The 18661-nt window shown below is 40.3% G+C and overlaps 1 protein-coding gene across 1 annotated transcript in view; it reads right to left on the reverse strand.

Moving 5' to 3' along the window:
• The window catches only part of nrxn1a (neurexin 1a), a gene marked incomplete at both ends in the record, with an annotated part of 54653 nt that overhangs the window by 26549 nt on the left and 9443 nt on the right, over window positions 1-18661 (reverse strand). Inside the window, 6 exons of the mRNA XM_079261357.1 lie at window positions 930-1077; window positions 2740-2964; window positions 3277-3348; window positions 5005-5166; window positions 7102-7125; window positions 8236-8537. Coding sequence (XP_079117483.1) covers window positions 930-1077; window positions 2740-2964; window positions 3277-3348; window positions 5005-5166; window positions 7102-7125; window positions 8236-8537 — 933 coding nt within the window. The remainder of the gene's footprint in view (window positions 1-929; window positions 1078-2739; window positions 2965-3276; window positions 3349-5004; window positions 5167-7101; window positions 7126-8235; window positions 8538-18661) is intronic.

The following is an 18661-nucleotide window of genomic DNA, read 5'->3' on the forward strand; positions in this document are numbered from 1 at the left end:
CCACGGTCATCAGGTAGCATGGTGGGCAGTCATTTTTTCTTTGGAGTTATTGGGCAAAAAAATGTAGCAGTTCAGCATTTTGCAATTCAAGGAGTCTGAGAAGGAAACTGGAAAATGTTGCCCATGATGGGATACTCTGGCCAACCAGGGGAATTCATAGACCACAGCTGAGGTAGTGGCAGAAGGACCAAGACAAGATTTAAACATAGAATAAATGGGGAAAAGAGTAAGCTCCTAAACCAAGAACATACACTCTGGTTCCTGCTGATGGTGTTATTAATGCAAAAACCAAAGCTAAGCTGGTATGTGAGGAAGAAGAAAGGGGCGACTGCAGGTGGAAAGTCTTATGCTTAAATTCTCCTGTTTGTTTGTTGGTTTGCTACTTTCTTTCCTTTTCCCTCTTTTTTCTACTTTTCTAGATTTCTGCCGACTCCAGCTGGTTTAAGTGCTACATCTAATGCTCCGTCACCAATAAATCATTAATACATTTATTTTTAGGCATTAGTGCAGTTACAGTAAACAAACAAGACCCCCACTGAGAGCACTGGCAGCCTCCACTAAAGGCGTTTAGTCTATAATTAACACAGCCTTAGAACAATAATTACACCAGCCTGTATCAAGCGGATGAAAATACTTTTGGAGTTTGCAACAAGGAGTATTATATAAGTATGTTCCGGAGTATATTTGACACAAAGCATGAGTTCATAGCAAATCAGGTCATGGTGTTGAATACCATGTCACAAATCATCATCAGGCAATAAAACTTCAAATTTGGCTTTTTTTTCCCGGTAGATAAATTGCATCAAGATAATCAATACTAAATCCCTAAAATCAGATTCAGTAAAAACAATATAGTTATAGATGAACTTGCTATACTGTTTCAAAATATTTATCACCCTCCATTTTGGTTGACAGAGCAGTAAGCATACCTGACCGCCCGTCTCTCTGGAAGTCGACGTGATACCATTCTCCATCATTGACTTTTCTGTCGATGGCTTTTGTCTTGGTGGTTCCTGAGCCCATGTCCAGCAGCAGGTACAGGTGCCCGTCCAGCATCTCAATGGCAAAAAAATCCACCTGCATGTTTAATGGACACAGTGTTAGTATTCTGAGCATCACAGGGACAATACTAATACTTTTTTAGAAGTATGAGACTGGTTGGTGGTATGAAACTCTGTGGAGTATAGTTGGGTTTAAATGGAGGTTTATTAACATAAAAAAAACCTTGGCGATAGAAATGTAACTGCCTACAACAAGAAACAGATAAGAAGCTCATTTTATATATGTAAACACTGCAGTAATTGATAAGTTATTCAGTCCTGAATGATTAAGCAATTTTCCTTGTTTTCCATGGAAACAGAAACATTCCTTCAAACTATGTAGCATCATTTACTGCATTGTTGTTTTAGCAAACGTTACAAGTAAAATGATGAAAATATGTTTTTTTTTTTTTTTAATTTCTAAAGGGGCAATAACAGTACTGCTGTTTTTATTATTATTTAAGGAAAAAAACTATTATAAGAAATGTATTGTGAAACAATATATGTAAAACCTTATAAGAAGGCTGTTTCTAGATGAACTCTCGGGAATATAAAAGAACTTTTGAAAATAACTATTTTGGACTTAAAACTGCTTAAATTAAAATCTTTTAAAATATCTTTTAATTTGTATATGTAATACAGGGTCAAAATCCTAATTTCATGCAACATGTTAATGAAATACCTTGAAATTAGAAATTTTGACCTAAAATTGTCCTTCTGGTATGTACCAAGACTTTTATTTGGTTGTTACATTAACAAAAAGGAAAAAAAAAAGTTTCATGCTTAACATGAAAGAAATATGATAAAAAATAGTCACTTTCCCCAGAAAGGGTTAACAAACAAACAAACAAACAAAAAAATCATATATATGTCAGACACATACATAAATATACTGTATGCCTGATACTTGACTCTGTCTATCAGATACGTCTTTCTTTGGATGCACCCATAATCTTCATCGGCACTATAATCATTTTATATATGACACATTGTGTTGCAGACATTTCTTAACTCTATCTCATATTTCAGACTATTTATGGATCTATATGTTTGCTTAACATGATTAAAAATAACTTTCTCCTCCACTACTGCATTGTTCTGTATATATTCACTTCCCCGTCAGATTCAGGGGAACATCCTCTTTATGAGATTTTACCTTTTCACCAGACTGTGTTTGGATGATCAGTGATCTTCGTAACAGTTGCAAATCAACGGGATGGCTTACCTGTTGATGCGGGGGCTTGTAGCTCAATTAGCATTTTCTAAACCAAGTTGAAAAGATTGCTGGAGGATGAACTGCTTTACACTCACTGACTTATTATTTTCATGGATTGCTTCATTTGACAAGTATGCCTTTCGGATATGTTAATTTACACAACACTGCTCTGTTTTCTTTCCCTCTGTTGTATTTCCTCTCCACCATTTTTTAATTTATTTATTTTTCATGAGATGCATTTGTTTGTTTGTATGTATGTTTGCAGTGTGTGCCCTGACCTGCCAAGGGACCAGAGATGTGAATTAGCTTCCAGCTATAATCTGGTATGGTGCATTAAATCGTATTACTGTACTAACTACAGCACATTAGAGTGATTCGCTGGTAAACCTCCCATGAACAAGTCCAGGTGGAATTGTAGTTAATATGCAGCTGTAGATGAAACCCTAAATTTTGCATTTGCTTTTATAAAAACAGATTTTTCACCTTGATGGTTGGAGGGGTGCGTGGGTCCTTGCGTTGCTGTTGTCGGGGTTTGCCGTGGCTGAAAAGTATTAACCCATTCGGCTCTGTGGTCCTGAAGTCAAATGAGATGGATCCTGCCCTCTTTGCTGTCCACTTGCTTAGTGCCACATAGGACTCTGGGGTGTCAAAGGTCACTGGGTCCAGCGTTTCCACACTCTCACACTTAAAGGACACCACACCACTCACCTGAGGCAGACGAAGGAAAAGGAAATGTTAGGAGAATCTGTCGCTGAAATTTTTTGGTTGTTTAATCACTGCAGGTAATGTCAAAGCCAAAATGATTCCTTTGTAAAGCCAGATTCCAGCTGAGAACTGAGTAAAAGGCAGAACCATGTGTCTACCTCGCAAATATATCATCCCATTTGGTTAAAATCCTGACAATTTAAGTCTCCTGAGACCCGACAGGAAGTAGCGATACAAAAAGGGATGTCTGTGTTCTATGTGTGAGAGTAAAATGCATTGTTTAATAAAGTTGTACATGCTGTTGAAAGTGAATACCTTCATTTTTGGGTCTCCCTGTTTTGCCAACCTAGATAGCTCCAACCGTACATCATTGTTCTTGTACACCACCTTTAGGGGAGATAAAAGACAAAAGAAACCTGAATTCAATTTTGAATAAAAAAAAAATCTCTCATATCCCACTTTTTTATTTCTTTCCTTAGAGATATTGTCTCTTCTTCAATTTCATAAACAATATAACACAAAGAAAAATGAAAGATTTTTTATACAAGACTATTTTTTCTTGAAAAGGAAATGTCCTTTTTTTTTTACTTAACATTTCATTTTTATGCTAAAGCAGCAACCTTAAGAGCGAGGCACTCAAACATCTTTTGAAACATCCTGGTTGACCCTGCCTCGTCTATGATCATTTTTACTCTCTTTATCTTCTTCGCTCCTCTTTTCCCTGACACAGTCTGCCTTAAAACTGAGCAGCTTGAGTGTAAAGAGCATCCCTGTGCCGAGCATTTTGATGCTGAAACAGACAAGCTCACACAGTCTCGGCTTTATGAATCCAGACCTCCTCATATGACCTGTGAGCAGCAGAAATGGTTCTTTACATTTTGCTTTTCACCTCTGTTTTCACTTTTTATTAAAGTCAGAAGCTTAATGTCTGTTTGTACAGCAAGGAAGGTGACTCTTGGAGATGACAAATCCTGCGAGGTGGTGTATGCCTGTGAGTACAAACGCGTGGAGGAGTGTGCCTATGCCACATCAAATGTAGAAAATTGTTCTAGCTGTGATTGCTCATGTGTGTGATGCAGCGCATACATCTTAATTTGCTCACATGGATTATCATATCACCGTATTAAATATGTAAATGGAGGGTTCACTTTGACTGTGGCTGCCTTGTTTAAACACCATCACTCTTAATGAAGCAACACAGAGTGCATTCACCACTGATACAGACAGCTCTCTGTTTGGCACATCATCTGTCAGGTCGTTTGGTTGTTTGTTTATGCCTTTGAGTGAATTTCTGCAAGTTAAAGAACAACTCAGGCAGAGTGTGTATTTAATGGATATAAGGATGTGGAGTTTGTGAATTCAAGAGCCGCGTATTTATATGGATGCTTATTTGTGTTTCAGCAGAAATATTGTGCAAATTTGCTTTTGGTACGCACATGCACACATGGCGTGCATACACGCTAAGATAGAGTGCTAGCATGTGTATTAGTGTGTTCTCGCCAGTGTGCTATGTGAGTTTTTTTGCGTCTGCAGTGTTGTGGCCCATTTCAAGCAGAGCGGATGGATGGAGCATCTCTGTGGCATAGCTAATTAGCATGTTAGTGCTTAGTGCTGTATCTACTCCCTCAACGACACTCATCACTGATTCTGTCTGATGCTGGGGAGGATGTGTGTGTCTGGGCCTGTTTGTGTGAGTCTGCCAAATGGAAACATTTCTGTGTATGGGAGCACATTAAAAGAAAATGTGTGTAAAACGCAATGTGTGATGCCTCACAGAAATGGAAGGGAGGGAAGCGATAGAGAGAAAGGGTCAGGGAAAAGATAGTTGGCATTTGTGAAAAGAGAAATATGTGCAGCATTAGTCAGAACAGCACTTGGCATTAATAGAATATTATCCTTTATCTTCTCAAAAATCTAAATCAGTTGTTTGTTATCTCATATTTGTACAATCAATCAGGATTATTGTGTTCTTTCTTTCACAATGTCCAACACAGTCAGGTTTCCATGTGCAGGCACATTCACATTACTAAGCACGCCTCATACCTCTTTTAGACAGCCCATGAAGTTATTGCTGACAGGAGAACCAGGCAGGTCGGCCGTACTGGGACTTCCTCCAACGTAGAAAAAGTCATCAGAGCCCAGCATGGTGTAGTCCTCCTGTGTATAGCCCGTTGTGGTCAGGATGCCATCCACAGAGATCGTCACCTACACAACAAAGCACAGGGAAAGGACACGCTATATACTCACACCAAAGGCAGCGCTAAGCGCTAGCTAGGCGCTGACCAGCCAAATTAGCCCCCGTAAAGTCTGGATTACCAATGTATTTGCAATCTGTTTGGGAAAAGGCCTGATTAGTTTTGGGAATTGGATAGTTGTGCTGCTGTTGGGAATTAGATTTGGTGAAGTTGGATCAGTGCTGACTATGAAGTGAAGCTGCATTTGTGACGTATCTGGTATTAATGTCATTAAAACTAGGTTGCTGCACACTGATGAATGCCACTCAATATCACTCATTCTCCCAGCATTTCGTAAGACACTCAGTAGTCCAGTCTATGTAGTCTGCTATCTTTAGCCTATAAATAAGTGTAATTCTACAGTACAGAATGGAAATTTGATTCTGTGTGATATTAATTTGGATTAGCCCAAACATGAAGCTTCAGGGCCACCAATAAAAATATGCTTGTGTGCCTTCAGACTGAGTTTGCCATGACAGCAAAGTCTAACTCCATTAAGCATCCTGGTCTGTGCAGCCCTGAAGTTAAAAAAAAAAAAAAAAAACAATCAAAAAACTAGTCTGTTACCTGATTAAGCCCCTTACCATTCTAGGTTCTTCACATTATTCCTCTGTCTCATACTGTAAGCTGAAGTAGAAAATGCAATTTGATTAACTTCCTAGAATACAAACAACAGCATTCCTAAATGCTTCACCTCAGTGACACTGGTGCTCTTATAATTTAATCAGCCCGTTCTGCCGTGTAATGGTCTGTGCAGGGGCTTTTAGCTGTCACTGAGACGCCGTGACATCACATGTATGTTGCAATTAATACTACATTATCACTACAATATTCTCCAGTACATTGCTGACCGTGTTCAACTGCCCATAAAGGTTGTGAGCCGATTACTTCCCCACTAACAATACATTTCCCTCTCACTGACAGTGCTTAGTATCACCAGGCATTCCTGCCCAGCCAGGTGTTAGTAAAATTCCGCAGGCATCTTCATGCTATATAGTGTTAGTACTGTTAAGTTATTAGTAGTTGTTAGTTGTTGCACTACTGGCAAACAACATGGTGCCACTTGTGTCAGGCCAAGCAGTGTTGGGTTACTGAGGTTAGGGTTAATGACTTCAATGCTGTTAGTAGTTTTGATGATGTTATGTTGTGTTGTTAGGGTGAGTTGTGATGATGGTGTTAGTAAGTTTGTGGTCTGGGGGGGGTTTGTTGGATCAGCGAGTCTGAATGAGATGTTGCATAGAGGGGCATACAGAATTTGATGCGCACACAAACACACACGCACAGGTGTTAGATGGTCTACAGCTCATTCCACACACATAAATATACAAACATGCAGCCTGTTCATCTCTCTGCATGCAACCACTGGCAAAGAGGGTGCAGTGGAGAAAAAGGAAAGAAAAACACGACAAAAAGGATAGGATGACTCAGAGGCACCATGAAGAACATGCAGTGGCAGAGTGTAGGACGAAAAAAAATCAAAAGAAGATTAAAAAAAAAGAAGGGGGAGGAGGAACCTCTCTATCCACTTTACGGACCAATCAGAGAGGGGAAGGGTTTCTGAGTCACGCCATGCAGGGAGGGTGGGGCTCGTCATCTGCGTGCAGGTGAGGGATGAGCCAATCTGTGCACGCCTACATGTCAGTCACAGAGTGATGGGGTGAAAAAAAAAACAAAACAAAAAAAACCAAAACGGTAGAGATAAGGAGTGGGGGAAGGATTTACAGGAAAAAAAAGTGGTTGGCAAAGAGGGGGGCGGGGGCTCTTTAAGCGTAAAAGATTACCAACCGCATTTATCCTTTTATTGGTTTAGTTTTCATGTCTATGGTTCAAAAGGAAATAGACACGGGGAAAACCCAAACTAAGAAACAATTAGAATGATATCTACCGAACAATGGAGTTTGTTTACCATAGCGTGTCCAATGCCTGAGTGCTTTGTAGGAGAGGGGGAGAAAGGAAAGCAAAAAAAAAAACTGTGAACAGAACAACTTCGGGAACAAAAAAAGGAAAGCTAGAAGGCCTCTGGTGAGGTTAGTAGGTTGGTTGGAGTGGTTTCTCTAGGAGAAGGGCACAGGTTAGGTTAGTAGAATGAATCATTCCATGGATGGTGGTTAGTTTCACTAGCAGGTTAGTAAAGTTAGTAGTCAAGTTAGTAGTACAGACAGGCAAACGGTAGAGGCAGGGCGCAGGTAGGTTACAAGCACCTGAGTGCTGGTGATCCTCAGTGTTCTCTATTTCACTCTCTCTCTCTCTCTCTCTCTCAGAGTCATTCACACACTCAGTCATACGCACACTCCCGACTGAAAAAGCACTCACCTAGAGCTGAAAGCAGAGCTGGTCTGGTGGTTAACCAACTGTAAACTAAGACCAAAACCTCAGGAATTTTCTTACTACCACAGCATCAGTGCAGTTGAACGACAGACCACTGACGGTAGCTTCTACATTGATTAGTTTCCTGCAGCAGACTACAGTCTTTGCAGCTGCCCATTGCCTCTGGAACATCTGCAGCAGACTGCGGTTCACCAAAGTCAAAAAACACACTTAAACTATTAGACAAAGTCAAAGCTTCACCTAACAGACATATTCATTTGCTGACACTGTTTCTCATTTCATTTGGATTATGTTTACTCTTGCCTCCGTTTCTAAACTAGAGAGCCGGCAGCATTAAAGTCAAGCAGATATGGACATCAGTGGGGGGAAAAAACAAAGCTAGAATTTACGCTAGCCAGAAGGGATGATTTAAAATGTCAATTTTAGTTATTAAAAAGTCAAAACATTTCATTTTAATTGGTAAAGTAAAGGGAAAAGTATCAAAGCTTCAAAAACTAAACCAAGCAAGTGTTTGGCATTTCTTTCTTAACTTTCCAGCACTTAAAATGATTTGAAACAATCAATAAATTAATGTTTGCGTTTAAATTTCCATCCATTCATGCATCAACTATTTGCGGTCTTTTTGCCCCTCCCTCAGTCATTTTAAACCTTCTCCTTTTTTTCCTTCTCTCTACTCGGCCGCTCGTTCCTCTACGTTCTGTTGTCTGGTTACCTGTCTCAGGTTGCGGGTGACCTTGACGTCGTGCCAGGCGTTGTCGTTGAACTTGCCGTTGACAGGCTCCACCAAGGCCTCGAAAGCCCCGGAGCCGAGGTTAATGACAAGCGACACGGCACCGTTCTTTAGTGCCAGATTCACGTAGTCAGCTGACTTGCCAGTGTGTAGCATCAGACCGTTGCGCTGCAGTGTCTTGAAGGAGAGCGTGATTTCGTCGCTGCTAGATTGGATGGGGTTGGGCGATAAGTCATAGCAGAAGAACTCAGAGCCCTTGAAGGTGGCAACGTACTCCTCGCGAGCTGAGAAGGAAAGGGACGGGAAGAAGGGGAGGAAGCAGGGAGAGGAAAATTGCGGAAATGTTACAACGCTGTTAAACACCATTTAATGATTAACACCAAATCCAAGCTTAAATACTTCTTCCCACACTGCTCGTCACAAAATGCTGAAAGATGAAAATGGTGGGTGTTCATCAGAGCCGGCAGAGTAAAAACAAATCTCAGCCAGTCCTGGTTAAACTTGATTCAGATATGTGGTACAAAAACACTTTCTTTTTTTTTTTTTAAAGATGCTGAAAATGTTCTTGTCAAGCAAAGCCTCACTGATGCCAGCACTTGGAAGACACACTTCCTTCTATACCTCTAATCGTACCATAGAGTGGTGGGTAAACAAGCTTTGATCAGTCATGTGGGTTAGAGATTAAACAGTGTGGATGAGAGAGAGACAGCCGCGAATGTGTTGCATTCCAAACTTGTTATGAAACCTGCCATCCTCTCTTTTGAGAGAACAGCTGTGCTGGCAGTCTAAAGTGATGTGGTCTTGTTTGACAACATGGCTTATTTCACAATGTTCATTTAAAGCCAGAATGTGTGTGTCAGTGTAAGTATGTGCAGTAGCAGTGGATGAAGGGGGCGGGGGTTAGGTGGAGGAATCTGAAAAGGATGGCAAAGACTGACAATGAAGATGGAGAACAGCAGCCCGTAAGCGTCACACCAGCCAAAGCGGGCAGGAGTAGCCAATTAGAATTCAGAGTAACAGGCAGTCGGCCAATAGAAACTTACCTTGCACACCCTTTTTGACCCCCAAGGATACTAGACCAAGGTTTAGCAATCCATCATCTTTAAGCTCACATATACTTATCTGCTCTCTAACACCTACTCACACATCAGTGCCTGTTCGTATATGCAAACAGGCAGAAGAAAGCACACCTACACACATCTGCATGAAAAAAACCATCATACTATTGCACTGGCGTAAACAAGCAGGGGCGACATCATCTGTCTCCTTCACACCCACCCCCTCCCCACCGAAGCATCACCCTTCCTCTACATCCGCTCTTGCGTTCTCCTCACAGTGATCCCTACATCTCTCACACCTCCCTCCTGGCCTCATGCCACCATTTCTCTCCATGCATCTTGCTGGCCTCTTTTTTTTCCTGCTCCTTGGAGCCTCCGGCACAACCCACCATCTTGCAGCTTGCATTAACGAAAAGAACACAGGAGCGTTTAACACACAGGTGAAGTTGCAGAAAGACACTTGGTGAGGAACTGCTGGAGAGCAGAGGGGAGAAAAGATTGCCACGTAATGAATAGACTGAAGTGTAAGTTAATAACTGAAGGTTATTAAGGTAGTGAGAGGCAGGGAGAGGAGTGTTCAAATGGAATCGGCCGCACTTGAGTGAATATAACACACAGAGAATAATGAGAAGGAAAAAGTGAGAATATATCAGAATTCAAAGGCCAATTGTGGCAAATTGCCTTTCTTTGCTTCTGTTGCATTAAAAAAAGTGTGAATGCCAATATACGAGTGAGAAACAACACGTTGTTTGCCAGCATGTGCGAGTTCCCCCTAGTGTATGATTCCTTCCCTCCCAGCATGTTAATTAAGTGTGTGTGTGTGTGTGTGTGTGTGTGTGCGTCAAAAGGAAAACAGCGTGTGCAACTCTGCATTCAAGCATTTGCAAGTGCATGCGTGCACAGGCAACTGCATGCTTCTTTATGTGTGCATGAGATTGTGTGTGGGTGCTGGTCTCTGTAAATATTGGTGTATTGCTGTCAGAAACGCTATTACCAACTCACGGCCTCGGGCTAGTCTTTACTGAAAGTAGCGAGAGAGCAAAGGAAGAGGGAGGGGCATGCGACGGCGCGCACACACAAACGTGCATGGACATAAAGAGCAGTCGCAAATGTTAACACAATCACACATATTTACTGACACACGCGCAGACAAATGTAGATGAGATGCCGGAGAGGAGAGGGGAGGCTGGGGAGAAAGGGGTGGGGGTGGGGTGGGGAGGAAAGCTGTTCACAATGAGAACACACACAGCCGTCCGGCAGTATTCAAGCGGTAATTTACAGAGGTGCCATTAGGTTTCAGTGTGGTGCTCCACCATTCTGTTGCTAATTTACAGACACGTCATTAGAGCAGACAGGAGCACATAAAGCATCTCCGCATCGATCTGGAAGCTCTGGACTGCAAACACTCACTGCTCATTCTATTACATCACACACACTCTCGCACGACTACACACACGAATCCGGGCAGAAAAATGCATATGGGATGACACGAAACACAAAGAAGGCCAAGTATGGAGCTCGCGTGGTCCACACAGATGCACTTGAAACACACAGGAAGATGTTGGCTCTGGAGTGGGCAGGTTGGAGTGGATCTGTTGTAGCTCAGATTAATGGAGTGAGTCAGTATTAGCTCAGAGTAAACACTGAGGCAGACACTGACATACACACCACATGTCACACTTCATCCTGTGGAAAACGCTGTCGATCAAAGCGAGAGAGTCGGCGAACGAAGAAATACGGCGGAAAAGAGAGAAACTATTGAATCAAATGGAAACAGAATGAGAGGTAAGTTCTTCTCGTGTTTGTGGTTAGATTTAAGGCCTGACTGCAGTAGCTTGCCTTTGTGCTGCCAATTAGAAAGCAGACAATACCACTTGATTAGATTTAGCTAAACGAATAAAGGAAAGGAGAAAGCAGTCCCTCAAACTGGGTTATTGTATCTCTAGGAGGTCTTACAGTAAAGCAGTTATAGTTATTTGATTAGTCAGTGCTTAATCAATTGATTTTACTGACACCCACTCAAATAATCCCTCTGTCTGAATAATTCATCCTAAAACATGTAGTTGGTTTAAGCTTCCAAAATGATTAGTTTGGACTCTTTTTCTTTTTCATGCCAGCAAGAACTGAACAAAACAAGCACTCTGAAGATGTTTTCAGCTTCTTCCTAATTTAACCTAGGATATTGTTAATATTTAATTTGACACTTTACAGACTAAATGATTAAATAACTACTAGAAAGAATAATTAAATCACCAGCTAACAATGTATTTCATTGCAGTTGTGCTTAATCAAAATGTATTCTTTCTCTTTTCATTGGTTTCTCATAACACCAGGGAGGACACTCAAGATTTCAGAAGCAAGTAAGACAGCTTGCAGGAGTAACTGCTTTCTTGGTGTTTGCTGCCTCTGGTGCACTTGTTGATCTGTTTTCTGCATAATGAATATTAATGAGGCTGGATGAATATTGTATGTTTGCTATATTAATAAAGACAATAACAAGATGTCCAACTGAAATGGCCACAAAGGTTTCTGGTTACCATAATAAGGTGGAAATGATAAAGATTTCAGTTCAATACACCTGTGGAAACTTTCTTTGGTCACTTTGTTTTTTTTTTGTTTTTTTTTTTTTATTTCAGGTGTTTTATTTTAATCTGGCTCTTGTTTAGGTTTATGCACCAGAAACCCCTTTATGCATCCTGCTCTTCTGTTTCTAAACTAATGCAGTAGGATAGGAGGTTGATGCATTTCTGACCCAGCATCACGGTCTTCACCTTGGGTGTAGGGAATAGCTGCATGCTGCCTACTGATTTTAATGTCTAATTTTGCAGCTAAGTGATATTTGAAAGCACCGACCACTTTGTTTGGAATGACCAAACAAAAACAAAGAGTGGTGGCATAACAAAGACCCTAATGTTGCTTTGGTAAAGGGTCACTAATATTTAGTTAGAAGATTACGGTTCTTGTCAGACAATTTTGACAGAATTTGAAAAGCATGGCGATTTTGGTTAGCTGAATGATGAGTCCAGCTGCTGTTTTCTTTGAGGCAGTCTCTGAATTTTAACTTGAGGACATGATAACAGCTTGCACAAAACAGCCACGGTGTAAATTATAAAGTGGAAAAGTCTCAAAGCGAGACAAGAAGAGAAATACAAAACAAGATGGGGATGAGAGAAAGGTAAGAAGACATGAGCTTTAATGTTCTCTAAAGAGGAGTAGAAATAATCAGAGATGAAGATGACTGGCATTAGATCTTTAATGAATAAAGCCATCTGTCGGGGGAATAGCTGGTCTGATGGTTGCTGCCAGGGACCAGCTACAACTCTAACACATCTCCAATGAGCAAATACATATCACACAGATGTTTTGTGTGTCTGTACACATGTGGCCATTGTGTGCGTTTCATTTATGGCTTTCTCTCGTCTCATGGGTCTCCTCCTCAACATTTCACATGCTAATTTGTCATTTCCATGGTAACCCTCTGTTACAGGGGGGGCTCCAGCAATTGCGAAAGTGTGCATGTGTCTTTCAGGGAGAGAGACAGGAAGAGAGATGGAGAAGGAGGGCAAGAGAGAGAAAGAGTGATTGAGTGAACAGTACATTATCATGGACAGCTGTACTGAATCAAAATGGCGGATGGAGGCTGGGAGCACATCAGGGGAGCCTTCATTATACAGCACCTGATAGAGGGAGCATGGTAGAAAGAAGCAGGATAGAAGGGAAGGGAGAGACACCCAGGGAATCTGAAAGGAGAAGAAATAAAAAAAAAAAGAAAAGATGGCGATGTGGAGCACAAAATGGAAGAGGGGAGAAGCAAAATAGTGGAACAGAAAGACGAAACAAGGAAAGGGAGTGGCAGAGGAGCTGGGATGGATGGCTGGAGAGAATGAAGAAGAGGAAAAATGCTGGTGTATCTAAATCCTAGTGTAGCAAGGCTCAATCATAGCAGCCCTGTCATTCTGGTGATAGCACACAGCAATTCCCCTGCACCTCGTTTTTAGCCCACCATGCAGTTCTGCTATCAGCTCCTCTCAGGCCACATCCAAATACACACACACAGCAAATATCCAGCATGAAGGCATCCTTTCTTAATAACAGACAGGTGGATTAACTAAACACTCGTACAGTATACAGATGTAGATGACTGGAGTTGGAAATGTATGTAAATGTATTCCAACATATGCAGAGCTCCTATATTATGTTCAAGGGAGAAAATTCATTCACTAAAAGTCAAGTTTACTAAACGACTGACGTTTCCATCTCTATTCGGAGATATACAGCGTCTGGCTTTTCAAACCGATGGGGTAATCACATCACAGCCAAGGGAGCAATACTGTGGAGGAGGATATTACTGTCAGGACACTAGTGACAGATTGGCTGCCTGAAATGTTGATCTCTTATTTCTTTTTCTGTCGTTGTTGATGTTAAAATGAAGAAACTCATATCCTAATGTGAGATAGAAGGTTTAGAAATACCAGTTCAGCGATACTGACCCGTCAATGCTGTTTTGCTTTTCGAAGGTGTACATAGATAATCAGGACCGGACTCTTGTAAGACTTGACACTATTTTATAAAATAGATTACATGATTTATTGACTGATGTGATGGAACTAACAATAATTTTCATGATTGATTTTCTATAAAAACAAGATGTTACCATTTAATGCCTGATTTGTTTTTTTGTTTTTTTTATGAGCTACTGTGACAGTCAGCTCTTATCAACTATCTGAAAAATAATCAATTTATATGTCAGTGTGGAAAAGAATGATTGTCTTTAGTCACAAAATTATTTAGCTTTGATACAAATTGTTAGTGTCATGTTTATTTTGTATGTTTTTGTACATAACATTATAATGGAACCATATTTTGTATTAATACAAATACATAAGTAATGTATTATTTGACCTGCTATGGAAAATTTAGCTAGGTTTTGTATAGTTTTAATAATATTTTTGTCTTTATATGCTATAGTTAAATGGACTATTTTAAGCTTCTTATAACGTCCTGCTTAAGGACCATGAAGAGTAAGTGCGATCGGAGTGCGGAATGGTTCTATTATGTTGAAGTTATGTTGCCACTACACAAATAGTAAAAAATATGGCTATTTCCAGTCCTAACATCTGTTTCTGAAACACCAATATCACTATATATAACTAACAGCACTGAAAACCAAAGCCTGACTTATGTTGGATAAATCAAGTTTAGATTATTCAGAAAACATGATCTCACAAGCGAGAGACACAAGCAGAGTAGAACTGTTTTAAACCACATACTGTATAATTGCCTTTACATTCATTTTCAGGAAAAAACAAATAAAAACAGCGAGAAACACACTTCCTTCTGTTATGTTGAATCTTTTATTTCTTGTCTCTTTTATCTGTGTTCATCTCTCTCTTTCCCTCTCGTCTCTGTCTGCATAGCTTGAATTTGGCCTCCTCTCTGGTACCCAGGGAAACCAGCTTGTTTCCATGACAATGTCTTCAGGCGGAACAGTGTATTTGTCTTAAGCTGGATAAGATCAGAGTCAGTTTCATCCCTTTTAGACACACACAGATGAACACACAAATAAATGTGCATATATAATGTCACAAATGCACAGCAAAGATCGGCGAGGAAGAAAAAATGTGCACACTGGAAATAAATACATTTAGGCAAGTTATTTATGCCAACAGATGACAAATGCACACAGATCTGCACGCATACAATGACATCACATACACACAAAGATGCACACAACTAATAAAACCCTCTAACGGCAGCTTGTTAACAAATAACAAGGGCATAAACATCTCTTTTCATAAAGGTAGCGTAATGGGTCTATAATGAGTGCAGTGGCTATTTCAGTTAGAAATGCCAGACAAGTATCCCAAGTAAATGAGTGTGTGTAATTCCTGTGAGTGTGTGTCTCCTTGCTCATGTGTTTGTTCTTGTTTTGGCAAACAGCAAAGAAATGAATCTCAAATGCCAGATGGGGTACTGAAGTGAATCGCCAATTGGGCCGCTCCACTCAGCACCCGCCCAGACACAATGGAAACTGCTAGAGCAGGTAAGAGACAATTGGAGCACCAAGCAGACTTCTTTTTTTCATTCCAAAAAAAGAAGCAGTGCACTTGTGTTTTGTGTGTACATGTGTGCACGTGCTTGTGTTGGATGCTGTGTTTGCAACACAGATGAAAACCGTCCTGGCTGATGAGAGACTGTGATGAGTAGAGGAGCCCAAGGAGATATGCAGTGGTCCTGCTGAGAAACGCTGCAGTCTTATCTTCCTCCCTGTCTCCCTCTGCATCTCCGACCTTCTCTTTCCACCTCTCTTTTCCCACTTCCTGAATGCGCTCCTATCTTTCCTCACCATCACTTTCCTACACTTATGTACCCTATCCTCTTCCCACCTTCCCTTTCTCGCATACTCACAGCCAGTCTCCGCTCTATCTTTTTCCTTCATCCTCTGAAAATGGGGAGTCTGTTTGATGTCTTTATTTTTAGGCGATTACCGGGTGCATCAGCTTTCCGTGTTCCCTATTAGCACTGCAGTGAAGGTTAAAAGAATTAAAGTGTACGCTTGCTAACAGGATGGTAATTGCATACAATTACCAGTAAAAGTATACATTTACCAGTGGGAATGCAACACATCTCCCATACTGAATTCAATAACTGTGCATCTCCCTGATAATGTGGGTGTAGAGCTCTGTATGTGGCGTTGTGACTTTCATTACAAAAACTGCATGGGTGTTAAGCATTAATGAGCGTTGTATTGTAATGGGTGTTAGTAGAGAAGAGAGGAGGCAGAATTAGTCCCATTAGATCTGAAAGTATATGCAGGAAAATTGTACATTTTGCAGTAAAAACTTTGCTGCAATTGCTTTTTAACTGCTGATGGCCAGAGAGGGCACTTTTTTTTTTCAGCAACTCAAGATGTGGCCATCGGGAACCAAAGTTCATGCCAGTCAGTAAGGCAGGCAGCCAATCACTGGACACTTGCCTCTTCACACCAAGTGTCTCTCTTTTCTCTAGTTGGACATTGCTCATTTGCCCGTATTGTGAAATTATGTAACCATTACAATAACAGCTGCTAAGATTTGACAGATATCTTCCACTAACAATTAGGCAATATAGTAAACTTTAATCTCATTGAGCAGACTTTACTGCCAGACACAGAAATTTGGGCAATATGCAAGTGTATTATATATAGATAATGTTTCTGTAATTGAAATAAAGGTTTAAATTGTCCTGGGAAAGGCCCAGAGACCATCTGGATTTACATTCAAGCACAAAATTAGAGTAACATATGTATAATATACAACAACAATTTTTCTTTAGCTTTGCATCTATAGTTATTTATTTGAACTTTTTTCTCACTTTCTTGCTTATTCTTTGCTTATTTATTCATTTTAAGAACAAGGAAAGCAACTTGCCACTGAAGTCAAATGATTAGTCAAATAATACGAATGATATTTTGTTTTTAGATCATTAAACTTGCATAATATGGTACCTTAACATTTACCTAAAACTCAATTTGCTGCAACAAAGAAGGAAAAGTAGTGTTGTAGTTATTATTTGAAGAAAAACAAAAGTTTTTTTTTCTTTTCTACAGGAATATATCTTGTTTCTATCCAATTAAATGCTTCTTTTTTCTTCTTTTTTTTAATCAGTGCTGAAATAAATACTGGGCATAACCTGATCAGGCCATTGGAGCTAACCAACCAAAGCAGGAGAATTTATTTATTTATTAAAGGGGTAAGATGAGTGGTATTCTTAACTTCTTTTATTAGAGGTAATTTATTAATTTTACTTTACATGTAGGGAGTCAAGGTCCAGTACACAGGATAAGTACCTTCAATTTCACTTGCAAAAATCACAGCATTTGCAATTTCCCTCTGAGATTAACAACATACATTTTGTTTAATTTGTAAAACCAAAACTTAACATGTGGAACTTCTCGCTTCTTTTACCTTTTCCTGACCCTTAGTGGCTATGAAGTGTGAAAATGGCATTCATAAATGTGATGGCTGTGTGGTAAAACAGAATGTATAGTTTACTGACTGAATATAAGTGGCAAAGTGAGATGAAAACATCACTCTGACATTTTTTCCCCTCACACTATTAAAGCACAGAAAAACGTATATTTAACATTATAATCTTTCCATGATGCAGCATCAGAAGTGCATCGACTTTCCAAAAGTGAGGGCATCATTTCAGTGAAGATTAAACAACAGATTAATGTGGAAGCTTGTTGATAAAAGTATAATTAAACTATCAACAATCAGTTTATCACTTTTGCAATTAGTCCCTGTTTGATTTATTATTTGGACTGTTGCACAGTGGTAAAAAAAAGAGGTAGAAGACATGCTGTACTTTGCTAGTACTGACTGGTTCCTCTTGTCTTGGCATCTGCTACCACTCCCAACTCCACATATGGTGGAGTCAGCATGGAGCTCGTCTGCTGTGTTTGTGTGTGCTATTTTGTGTCTTTGGGAGAAAAACTGCTATCATACATATGTCCAGCAGAGAGCAATGGGAGGTAGTGGGACAAAAAACTTAAAGATAGAATACCAAGAGAATTACAAAGACTGTGACCCTGATCATCTGTGTGTGTTTGTAACGTGTCCATGTAGTGCACAACCATTTGTGTGTTTTTCCATAAGACAGTGTGTTAAAAAGAGCTGCTTTTGATTGCCGACTCTTTATGAGTCACAAACGATGCCTCGCAATCCACCTCCCCTGAACACGCACTCGTGCACTTGCACACGACGTACACACACCAACATGCAGGCACCTCGCTCCCTCTCCTGCCTTCATCCACTGACCGTGAAGAATACGTGCAGGCAGCCTTACTCATGCATATTTACACGGAACACATTCTAACTCACCTACTCAGCGGGCACTCTCTAAAGGTTATTGTGCATGAGTGTGTTTGTCTGTTTGTCCGTCCTTTCACGTACACACATCTTTAAAGGTCACTTCAAGCGAGACTGACCACTTGTCTAAGTTGTGCATAGATTGTTGGAGTGATATCTCGAACACTTCGACACGCAGACAAACAATTACTGTGGACCCTTTTAGCCTTGGGGCGAGTGGAAATCTTGCCTCAAAGCTAAAAGATCCTATAAATATCATAAACAAGCGTGGCTACCAATTACACCCAAGAACCGTTGCTCATACCCATTCAGAGTCTGCAAACTCTCATTCACTCAGAACCCTTCACGGCATTTTCTCGGCCAAGCAGAGAGAAAAGAAAAGGGCAAAATCTGCTACTTGGCTTTAAGCACATTTTCCATCCAGATTATTGCAGCTCAATACTTTTTCAAAAAGGAAAAAAAAAAAAAAAAAATCCATTTCCCCCTCTTCCTTTTGCT

This window comes from Telmatherina bonti (genome assembly GCF_933228915.1).
Source record: "Telmatherina bonti genome assembly, chromosome: 21".
Lineage (NCBI taxonomy): Eukaryota > Metazoa > Chordata > Actinopteri > Atheriniformes > Telmatherinidae > Telmatherina > Telmatherina bonti.